Source organism: Nelusetta ayraudi, unplaced genomic scaffold, assembly GCF_046127955.1.
Source record: "Nelusetta ayraudi isolate G7.1 ecotype Tasmania unplaced genomic scaffold, CSIRO-AGI_Nayr_v1 ptg000222l, whole genome shotgun sequence".
NCBI lineage: Eukaryota > Metazoa > Chordata > Actinopteri > Tetraodontiformes > Monacanthidae > Nelusetta > Nelusetta ayraudi.
Window position 1 is genome coordinate 295,001 of NW_027466271.1, and position 10,803 is coordinate 305,803.

A 10,803-nucleotide genomic window follows, 5' to 3' on the forward strand; every position below is an offset into this window, starting at 1 on the left:
AGACAGCAGCCTGGCCTCCAGGAACACCAGGAGAACCAGGACCAGGAGTGAATCCAGGGAGGCAACCTGCCTGTCTTCAGGTTGCTTCATGCAGCAGAAGCCACGACTGTTCTACCAGGGTCAAAGCAGCTGGCCAGGAGAAGAAGAAGAAGCAGAAGACCAAAGCAACATCAACATAGAAGTGCATTCAATCAAACCCCTCCCCCATCACTGAGCACCAACCACTGGAATCCTCCCCACAACCCCATCAGAGTGGCTTCACTCACTGCTGGAGTCAACACAGGCCCTCACTCACACCTTCCGCAGAAGAAACGCCCTCAAAACAGACAAGATGACCAGGAACATTTGATAGTGTTTGAATAAATGAGCAACACTGTGTTCAGCCAGTGAACGGAGGAGTCCAAACTCCTCCCCTTCTTCTCACACGGCCGCATGCACAACTCACTTAGGACATCTACTGTCCATCCTGCTCCACTCACACCTTTCCACCAAGAGAACCAAGACCCACCGCTGGCCAAGCAGCTGCATCAGTCGCCTCATCACAATGCACAGTCAGTGTGATTGTGCAGAGAGGGAGGAGAGAGAGAGGGAGAGAGAGAGGGAGAGAGAGAGAGAGAGAGAGAGAGAGAGAGAGAGAGAGAGAGAGAGAGAGAGAGAGAGAGAGAGAGAGAGAGAGAGAGAGAGAGAGAGAGGGAGAGAGAGAGAGAGAGAGAGAGGTTCAGCACAGGACACACAGTCATGCAAACACACTGTTGGATGCTCCCATCAGGCCAATGTAAATAGGAAGAGGAGGAGGAGGAGGAGTGTGTGTGTGGGGGGGGGGGGGCAGCAGCAGCAGCAGCAACAGCAGGAACCAGGAAGCAGTGGCTGCAGTGGAAGACGCCACTGAGCCTCACCGCGGGCTAGAGGCAGGTGACCAACCAAGCATCAGCACAGTCTGCACCAATAGGAAGCCGGCTGAGCCGTGACCAGCAGCAGCAGCAGCAGCAGCAGCAGCAGCAGCAGCAACAGCAGCAGCAGCAACAGCAGCAGTTACAGCAGCAGTAACAGCAGCAGCAGCAGCAGTAACAGCAGCAACAGCAGCAGCAGCAGTAGCAGCAGCAGCAGCAGCAGCAGCAGCAGCAGCAGTAGCAGCAGCAGCAGTAACAGCAGCAGCAGCAGTAGCAGCAGTAGCAGCAGCAGCAGCAGTAGCAGCAGCAGCAGCAGCAGCAGCAGTAGCAGCAGCAGCAGTAACAGCAGCAGCAGCAGCAGTAGCAGCAACAGCAACAGCAGCAGCAGCAGTAGCAGCAGCAGCAGCAGCAGCAGCAGCAGCAGCAGCAGTAGCAGCAGCAGCAGCAGCAGCAGCAGCAGCAGCAGCAGCAGCGCTCCTGCCCTCTTTTATTCTGGGCTGCGATGAAATTTGATATTCACAACGTGTCGCATTGCTCCCTCTCTGTTTCACCACCGCCGCTGCTGCCGCTGCTGCTGCTGTTACTGCTGCTGCTGCTGCTGCTGCTGCTGCTGTTACTGCTGCTGCTGCTGCTGCTGCTGCATCAGGTGACACAGAGACAGACCCCCGACTCCCCTGCTGGTGGCGCTATCTGCACAACTGGACATAAAAAACGTCTACATTTGAGATGTTTTCACGTGACTGGAGCAGATTACAACCACCGGGGGGGGTGTCAGTGGGCGGGACCTTGTCTCTGGCTCCGCCCACGCATTACACAACCAGGGAAGTAGTGACTATTACTGCAGCTGAGGGTCTCAGAGCAGCTCCTCCAGGATGCGGTCCACTCCAAAGGAACCAGACTGTTAATCAACGACAGAATCAGCTGCAGCCACAGGCTGGATGCTATTTAAACACACACACACACCCAGCTGTTCTATTTTTAGGACGCAGGCTTCCAGTGTCCCACCCCACCCCCCCACCCCACTTTAATAAGCCAGCCCTCAGTGACTGGAGCTGCACTGTTGTGCAATTAAACACTGATTCAATGAAAGGCTTGTTGCTTTTCAAGAGGAGCGGCAGCAGCAGCAGCAGCAGCAGCAGTCAGATGTTCCACGACGTGAAGATCAGAGTTCTTCAGGACCAGGTCCAGAGCTGTGAGGGCCTCCACACAGCCAAGCAGATCCACGTTATTACACAGTGGGATTCACATTCCCCAGTAATGACCCCTCCTGCTGCACCATCCAGCAGCAAGAGTGACTGACTGACTGACTGGCTGGCTGACTGACTGACTGACTGACTGGCTGGCTGGCTGACTGACTGACTGACTGACTGACTGACTGACTGACTGACTGGCTGGCTGGCTGACTGACTGACTGACTGACTGACTGACTGACTGGTTAAAATCATATAAACTCATGAACACAGGTGCTGCTCATTAATATCTGGGCTGAATGGCTCAAACACAGCAGCTTCAAAGTGCTCCTCCCCCTCCTCCTCCTCCTGCTCCTCCTCCCCCTCCAGCAGAGATTCCAGCCCTCCTTCCTCCTCCTCCTCCTCCTCCTCTTCTTCTTTCCCCTCCTCCTGCCAAATTCTTCCATTCTTTCTCTAAACAAGGTCTTAATCTGCTTTGAAGCACTGCAGAGTTCTCCTGCAGCAGCAGCAGCCACACAATGTGGGAAGTCCCTCTCTCTCCCTCTCTCTCTCCCTCTCTCTCCCTCTCTCTCTCTCTCTCTCTCTCTCCCTCTCGCTCCCTCTCCCTCTCGCTCCCTCCCTCTCCCTCTCTCTCTCTCTCTCTCTCTCTCTCTCTCTCTCTCTCTCTCTCCTCTGGCACTGAGGACAAACCCAATCCTCCTCCTCCTCCTCCTCCTCCTCCTCCTCCTCCTCCTCCTCCTCCTCCTCCTCCTCCAGGACCTGAAACGACCTGCCACCACGTGCCAACCCCAGGCGTTCTCCCTTCAGACCACACAGAACCCATTCACAGGAGGCTGCTCAGTCAAAGAGGAGGTCCTGGTCCTGGTCCTGGTCCTGGTCCCCCACCCCCGCCCCCCACGACACAGTCCCAGTTCTCCCAGTCTGGGACTGTGTTTGCTTCGTCCCACCAGTGTGAAGTGGGTGGAGAAGCCCTCTGGCAGAGAACCACCACTGGCCAGACCTCATGTCCACACAACACCAGGCCAGCCGCCCTGCTGCTCTGCACCTCACAGAGGACACCATGGACCTGCTCCAGACACCTGGACAATAGGACACCATGGACCTGCTCCAGACAGCAAGACACCTGGACACCTGAACACCTGGACACCATGGACACCTGGACACCTGAACACCTGGACACCTGAACACCTGGACACCTGGACACCTGGACAGTAGGACATCAATACGACAACTGTTCCTCCCAACTTGTGGGTTTAAAAAGGATGCAGTGAAAGGTTCCTCAGCACCACTGGCCCCTCCTCCTCCTGAGAGAGGACCACTGAGAGCAGTGAGGAAGCTGAGGAAGCATGGAGGAGAGCAGAGAGTAAAGAGTTAAAAAGGGCAGGGGGGGGGGGGGAGTTGGGGGAGGGGGTGATGACCCCCCTCCCTCCCCCCCAGTGCTTAATGAGCCACAGAGTCTTTTGTTTTCTCCACCATTATCCCATTAATGGATCCAGGAGGAATTTGGTCAGAAGCTGCTCAGGGTTCCCTGGTGAGAAGCTCCACCACCTGAAAGGAGAGCCCGTCAACGCCCCCCTAGTACCCCCCCCCCTGCTTTCATTCTTCTGCTCCTTCACGCTGCACCCCACCTCCTACCAGGTCAATTGGTCACAGCCCCCCCAACACTCGTGCATGTTTCAGCACAGGAACCAAAACACCCCCTCCAGCAGCACCACCACCACCACCACCGTGCTGGCTGGGTCCAGCAGTCCTGCTCAACTCTTCAGGTTCCGCTCGCCCCCACCACCCGACTGCAGACAAAGAGGCAGAAGAAGGAGGAGGAGAAGTTTTGCTCCAGCAGCAACGTCAGAATGGTCACCATTGGCTGCGGCGTGCGAGTCTGTTCACGACCACTGCAGCTACAGTGAGGAGCGCCAGCCACTGGCTGACGAGCCCGCGGGCTCACAAAGAAGGAAGGGGGAAAAACAGGAAGCGTGGCGTTGAGTTACAGCGCACTGATTGGTGGGAGTGAGCACAAGCTTGGGTCAGGGGAGGACAGGGAACATGAGGCAGGCAGGCAGGCAGGCAGGCAGGGCCACACTGGGGTAAACAAGCTGCAGGAGGTGCCAGTGAACGCATCGCAGAGGAGCTGCTGACAGCAACCAGGACAGACAGACAGGCAGACAGACAGACAGACAGAAGTGCCTGGTCTGAGAGGAGCAGTGAGCTCCAGACCCTCATTGCTGACTGAGTCCCACTCACAGCTCTGCAGCTGCACAGACTGATGGCAATCCTCCTGTCTGTCACTGTGACCTGCAGTCTGACCCAGAGAACAAACACACAACGCCTTGAGTATCCATCTTCCCATGAGAACATGAAATAAATTCAAGGGGCTGATGTGTGGCCGCAGCTGCTTTTACTTTCAGTATTTCTCCATCAAACTCGTAACTCTGCACCGCCCCAGAAAAAAATGCAAACACATCTGCACAACTCCTGGAGATGGTTGTTGCTGCTGCTTTTAAAGAATGAAATGGGGGGGGGGGGGAAGGAAAGCACAAAGTGAAACTACCAGGAGCATAATCACACCTCCACACCACTGGATCAGCTGGAGTCTGCTGCAGTGTTACTGTGGCTGTGTGTTCACTGTGCGTGTGCAGCAGCAGCAGTAACAGCAGCAGTAGCAGCAGCAGCAGTAGCAGTAACAGTAACAGAAGTAGCAGCAGCAGCAGTAACAGCAGCAGCAGTAACAGCAGCAGCAGCAGTAACAGTAACAGCGGTAACAGCAGCAGCAGCAACAGCAGTAACAGCAGTAACAGCAGCAACAGTAACAGCGGTAACAGCAGCAGCAGCAGCAGCAGCAGTAACAGTAACAGCGGTAACAGCAGTAACATCAGCAGCAGTAGTAACAGTAACAGAAGTAGCAGCAGCAGTAACAGTAACAGCGGTAGCAGCAGCAGCAGCAGCAGTAACAGTAACAGTGGTAACAGCAGCAGCAGCAGCAGTAACAGTAACAGCGGTAACATCAGCAGCAGCAGCAGCAGCAGTAACAGTGGTAACAGCAGCAGCAGCAGTAACAGTAACAGTGGTAACAGCAGCAGCAGCAGCAGCAGCAGTAACAGCGGTAACATCAGCAGCAGCAGCAGCAGCAGCAGTAACAGTAACAGCGGTAACATCAGCAGCAGCAGCAGCAGCAGTAACAGCAGCAGCAGTAACAGCGGTAACATCAGCAGCAGCAGCAGCAGCAGCAGTAACAGTAACAGCGGTAACATCAGCAGCAGCAGCAGCAGCAGTAACAGTGGTAACAGCAGCAGCAGCAGTAACAGTAACAGTAACAGTAAGAGCAGCAGCAGCAGCAGTAGCAGCAGCAGTAACATTAGCAGCGGTAACAAGTTCCCGTCAACAATTAGATTTTCTCAGCTGCACATAAACTGGGCCCAGGACAGGAGTCCGATGAGACCAGAAAGAATTGTTCTGAGCTCAGCTGGATGACGCAGTGCACTGCCACTCAGAGAGAATCCAGTGCACGACCACCACTGCTGCACACTGTGTTTCACTGCAGCGCAGGGTGTTTGTCACCTGTTCAGTGGGGGGGGGGGGGGGGGGGGGGGGGGGGGGCGAGGGGGGGCGGGGGGGGCGAGGGGAGGCCACCACCACCACTGAGGGGATTTATGCCCCCGGTGGCCTCGTGCAGGAAATGATTCCTTTGTCTGTCAGCGTGCCGGATTAAAAAGGTACCCAGGATGCTCTGAAGGATTTAGTGAAGCAGCCAGGGCCACAAACACACCATCATCATCATCATCATCATCATCACCATCATCATCGTCCAGCCTCAGAGAAAGTCTCCATGCACCACCAGCCACTGCACATGTGCAACACGCTCTTCATATACATATATATATATATATACTGCAGGCCATGAATGTGCCAGAGTCGCAGTGCAGCGAGCCTCTCAATCTTCACCACTGTATGATTCCATGTATTTATTTTTTTAATGCATCACCACCACCGTCCTCACAGCAGCACCATCCTGGGGGTCTCACACCTCCAGAAGCTCCAGCAGGGGGCAGTGACACCTGAAGGCTTCTGCACCAGAGACACACACACACACACACACGCACACACACGCACACACAATGGCAGATTCTAATACGGGTGTGTGTGTGTGTGGGCGGGGGGCGGTAAGGCAATTCCTTCATGCACTAAACGCAGAGCAGAGGTCCGCGCTCCACAGGTTGATCAACAACACAATAAAACCGTTGAAAGGAAGAGGAAGAGGAAGAGGAGGAGGGGGGAGGAGGAGGGGTCCGGCGGGTAATGTCCGAGCTGGCCTTGAATGCCACACGTGTTGGGGTCGAGGCTCAAGGCGAGCCGAGCCGAACCGAGCCGAGCTGGGTCGACCAGCAGCAGCAGCAGCAGCAGCAGCGGCGGCGGTGAAAACAAAGCCGGAGGTTGATGATGATGATGATGATGATGATGATGATTGGGGGGGGGGTCCGCGTGCACATTAACAGCGGATGCACGCGGAGCAACATGTCAACACTCAGAATCACGTTTGCACGCGGACACCCCCCCCCCCCAACCCCCGCCGCTGCCGCTTTTATTATTATTATGTTGTAAAGAAAACAATGCGGCGTGCGTCGCGCGCGTGCACGTAACAAGAAAAGAAAACGAAAGAAAAAAAAAAAAAAAAACACCCAACAGAAAAAAAAAAAACGGGTGGGCATCCCCGCGAGGCGCGCCGCGTGCCGCAGCCAGGAATGAAACCCCCGCCAACAGTCAGTCAGTCAGTCAGTCAGTCAGCACTGGAATAAAGCAGTGACATTAAAATGAAGGCAGTGACTGACCTGCGGGGGTCGCCCCAAAGACCCGGACCACCGGGACCCTCCTCACGGCGCTCTGCCGGAACTCCGAGTAGCACACATCCAGCTCCCTGACCGGGCTGGCCAGGTAGTAGTCTGCCGTGACGATCCGCACCGCGAACATGACGACCGGCGGGCGGGCTGGCTGGCGGGCTGTAGCCGCCGCTAGAGAGCCTCCCTCCGGCACAGGAGGCGAGAGAGCGCCGCCGACTGTCCGCAGAGGGCAGGCGGCTCGCCGGGCACCATGAACCGGCCGAGGGAGCTGCTGTCACGGCGGCGGAACAACCACCGTCGAGTGGAGTCCCATGCGAGGAGAAGGGACCCACAAACGCAGCCCACCCCACCGCCGGGCTTCAACCCGACCCGGGGCTAGATGACACGGAGCTCCGCGGTCCACTCCACCTCCATGTCCGTCCCGTGATCCTCCTCCTCCTCCTCCTCCTCCTTCTTCCTCCTACTTCTCTCTTGTCATTTGTTTTCCAGCCTTGGCAGGAGGACGCGACGTCGACTTCCGGTGTCTGCAACGCGTTCTACCGCCGAATCCCGCTTCGGTGCTGGTGATTCCGGGTCGGTCCAGTCGACTGGTTCCCCGCTCGGCCCCTCAGTGGAGCCGCTGCTGCGTCTTCCAGAACAGGCTAGTAGCTTAGCTCCCCGTTAGCTCAGACAACCCCGAGCACGTCAAGCTGCTCCAGGTGCGGAACCAGAGACACTTCCGGTTTCTCTCTCATCAAAGTAAATGCCACACCATGCCTTCACGAAGCGGGCACGTGAAGTTTATCATCAGCCGCTGACTTATTAACATAGACAAATAATAATCAAGTAAACCAACTGAAGGTGTAAAATATTGTTGTTTTGCGACTTAAATGTTTCGTTGTATCGTCGTGAACGCGCTGCAGAGAGGAAGTTATACCGGTACTGGACTTTCAAAATAAGAGCACATTATAAATAAAAGGGCTCTGCCCAAACATGTTGAACTTGTGATTGTGCTTCGCCTGAGATTCGCGTGCTTTGTGAGCTTCAATAACATGCAACACAAAACTCAAATTGTGGACACGTACGTCTGATTTTATGGTTTTCCTTTCATTTTCACGACTAATTACATTGTAGATTGTCACTCAAAACTATGAATGAACACATATGGAATATGTATTGATCTAAAAAGTGTGAAATAACTCAAACAAGTTTTATATTGATAGATGATCTGGAATAGCCTCCCTTCAAATAAAAATATATAGAACAGAACATGTTTAGGTATTTTATTTATTTATTTATTTTTTATTATTTTGCCACCCTAATCCACACATCTTGGTCATGTGTTCGGTGTCTTCAGTGTGTATCTACAGTGTAGACAGTAGTCAAGATCAAGAAGAAACGAGTGTGTCCACACTGGACTGGTGGCAACTGGAATACCGACGGTCCTGAATTTGTTTAGAAATGATGGATTAGATGAACATAAATGGAAGTTAAAATGAATTGGACAACTCTAGTAGATAACAGAGCCACTATTCATCATAGCGTCTCTGGTTCAGCAGACACAAACAGGTTTCTGAAATATGAAGAGGTGAAAGTGCTGGAGACAAGCGGCCCCTGCGGTGCACCATTACATCTTCATCAGGAAACAGACTAAATAAAACATCTCACTCATCTCTGTAATTCCCCGCTGCAACCTCGTTCACCTCCTCTGAGTCCATTAAACTGGAATGAGAGCATCGTCACTGATCCGCTCCTCTCAATTTGTACCAATTTGAAGCTTCACAGGAAGCGCGGACTCATTCCCGACTGCCATCCTCCTCCTGTGTAATATAATATCCATATTGATCCCAGCGAAAGCCTGATAGGAAGACCGTTTGCAAAATGCAAACACTAAACACTGAACACTGCGTCATCTTCCCTTTTCTTGGCTTGTGTTAACTGTGCAAGACTGTTGATTCCAGTTAAGTTATGTTGGGGAGAAGATCGCGGCGCCTCGTCTTAACAAGGCGCCGTGATGCTGGAGTGGGAAGAGTTTGAGAAGATCAATGCCTCCGTGTGGCAGAAGCAGGAAGCAGTTTTGTGGAACTCAACCACGCGCACCTGCGCACCTGCGCACCTCAGCTGCCGCTGCCACTGCAGCATCGGCACCAGTGGAGATGCAGACCAGAGAGCTGAGGAGCATCGCTCGCCTCTCCAGACCTCGGAAGATGTCTTTCTGAATGGACCGGATTGGATCGGAATCTTCCGATTGACGGGTTCACGTGAAGAATGTTTAATCTGATTGGGCCTTCATTCCGATTATTTGTGTCATTAGCTATGTTCACCTGCGCTAGTTTCTCCAATCCGATCTACACCTAGAGTTAGGGCAGGGTTAGGGTTAGGGTTAGAGGAGGGTTAGGGGAGGGTTAGGCAGGGTTAGGCAGGGTTAGAGGAGGGCTAGGGGAGGGCTAGGGCAGGGTTAGGCAGGGTTAGGCAGGGTTAGGGGAGGGTTAGGGGAGGGTTAGGGGAGGTCGGACCAATACTATGCTCCAGACCACAACATCTGCCTTCACCGCCTGCTTGCTCTGCTGATGACACACAGTTGTACTTAAAAACAAGCCCCTCCCCTTCTGTCCACTTGGTCAGTGTCTGCTGCCTCCTGCTGCTCAGTGGTTCCCCTCAGACTGTAGCGGCCCCTCGCTGTGCTGAGCCAACACTTTTCCTCTCTCTCTCCTCACTATGAAACACACACACACACACACACACACACACACACACAAACACACACACACACACACACACACACACTCCAGACAGCTGCTGCTAGTCTGGTTCATGTTGGGGACATTGCCGACCGACCAACGACTCCCCTGGCGATGAGATCACTGCTATTAGCATATTTCATTAGGATGGGCAGTGTGTGTGTGTGTGTCTGTGTGTGTGTGTGTGTGTGTGTGTGTGTGTGTGTGTGTGTGTGTGTGTGTGTGTGTAGCCTCAACGCTGCCTTGGCTGGGAGATTTTACCCAGATTGCTTTGCAGAGTTGCTGTAATGTTGAAGTCAGAGACAAGCGTTTCTCTTTTGTTGTTATTTTTCTGAGATATAAAGTCTTGGTCTGGGTCTGGGTCTGGGTCTCGATGCTCTCAGTCTTGATAAGGTCTTGGTCTCGGTTGGTGCCCTCTTGACTACAACACTACTGATCAGATCCTCAAAGGGTCGCCTGTTTTGGCTGTGTGACCCCAGGCTGTGTGACCCCAGACTCTGTGACCCCTGGCTCTGTGACCCCTGGCTCTGTGACCCCCGGCTCTTTGACCCCCGGCTCTGTGACCCCAGGCTGTGTGACCCCAGGCTCTGTGACCCCAGGCTGTGTGACCCCAGGCTGTGTGACCCCAGGCTGTGTGACCCCAGGCTCTGTGACCCCAGGCCCTGTGACCTCTGGCTCTGTGACCCCAGGCTGTGTGACCCCCAGCTCTGTGACCCCCAGGCTCTGTGACCCCCAGGCTCTGTGACCCCTGGCTCTGTGACCTCTGGCTCTGTGACCTCTGGCTCTGTGACCCCTGGCTCTGTGACCCCCAGGCTCTGGCTCTGTGACCCCCGGCCCTGTGACCTCTGGCTCTGTGACCCCAGGCTGTGTGACCCCAGGCTGTGTGACCCCCGGCTGTGTGACCCCTGGCCCTGTGACCTCTGGCTCTGTGACCCCTGGCTCTGTGACCCCAGGCTCTGTGACCCCAGGCCCTGTGACCTCTGGCTCTGTGACCCCAGGCTGTGTGACCCCCAGCTCTGTGATCCCAGGCTCTGTGATCCCAGGCTCTGTGACCCCTGGCTCTGTGACCCCAGGCTGTGTGACCCCAGGCTGTGTGACCCCAGGCTGTGTGACCCCTGGCTCTGTGACCCAAGGCTGTGTGACCCCTGGCTCTGTGACCCCAGGCTGTGTG

The 10,803-nt window shown here is 54.6% G+C and overlaps 1 protein-coding gene across 1 annotated transcript in view; it reads right to left on the reverse strand.

Annotated features, from left to right (window-relative positions):
• Positions 1–7,747, reverse strand: part of rev3l (REV3 like, DNA directed polymerase zeta catalytic subunit) — a 31,259-nt gene extending 23,512 nt beyond the window's left edge. The window contains 1 exon segment of the mRNA XM_076016327.1: positions 6,904–7,747. Coding sequence (XP_075872442.1) covers positions 6,904–7,042 — 139 coding nt within the window. The 5' untranslated portion in view covers positions 7,043–7,747.
• Between the last annotated feature and the right edge of the window lie 3,056 nt (positions 7,748–10,803).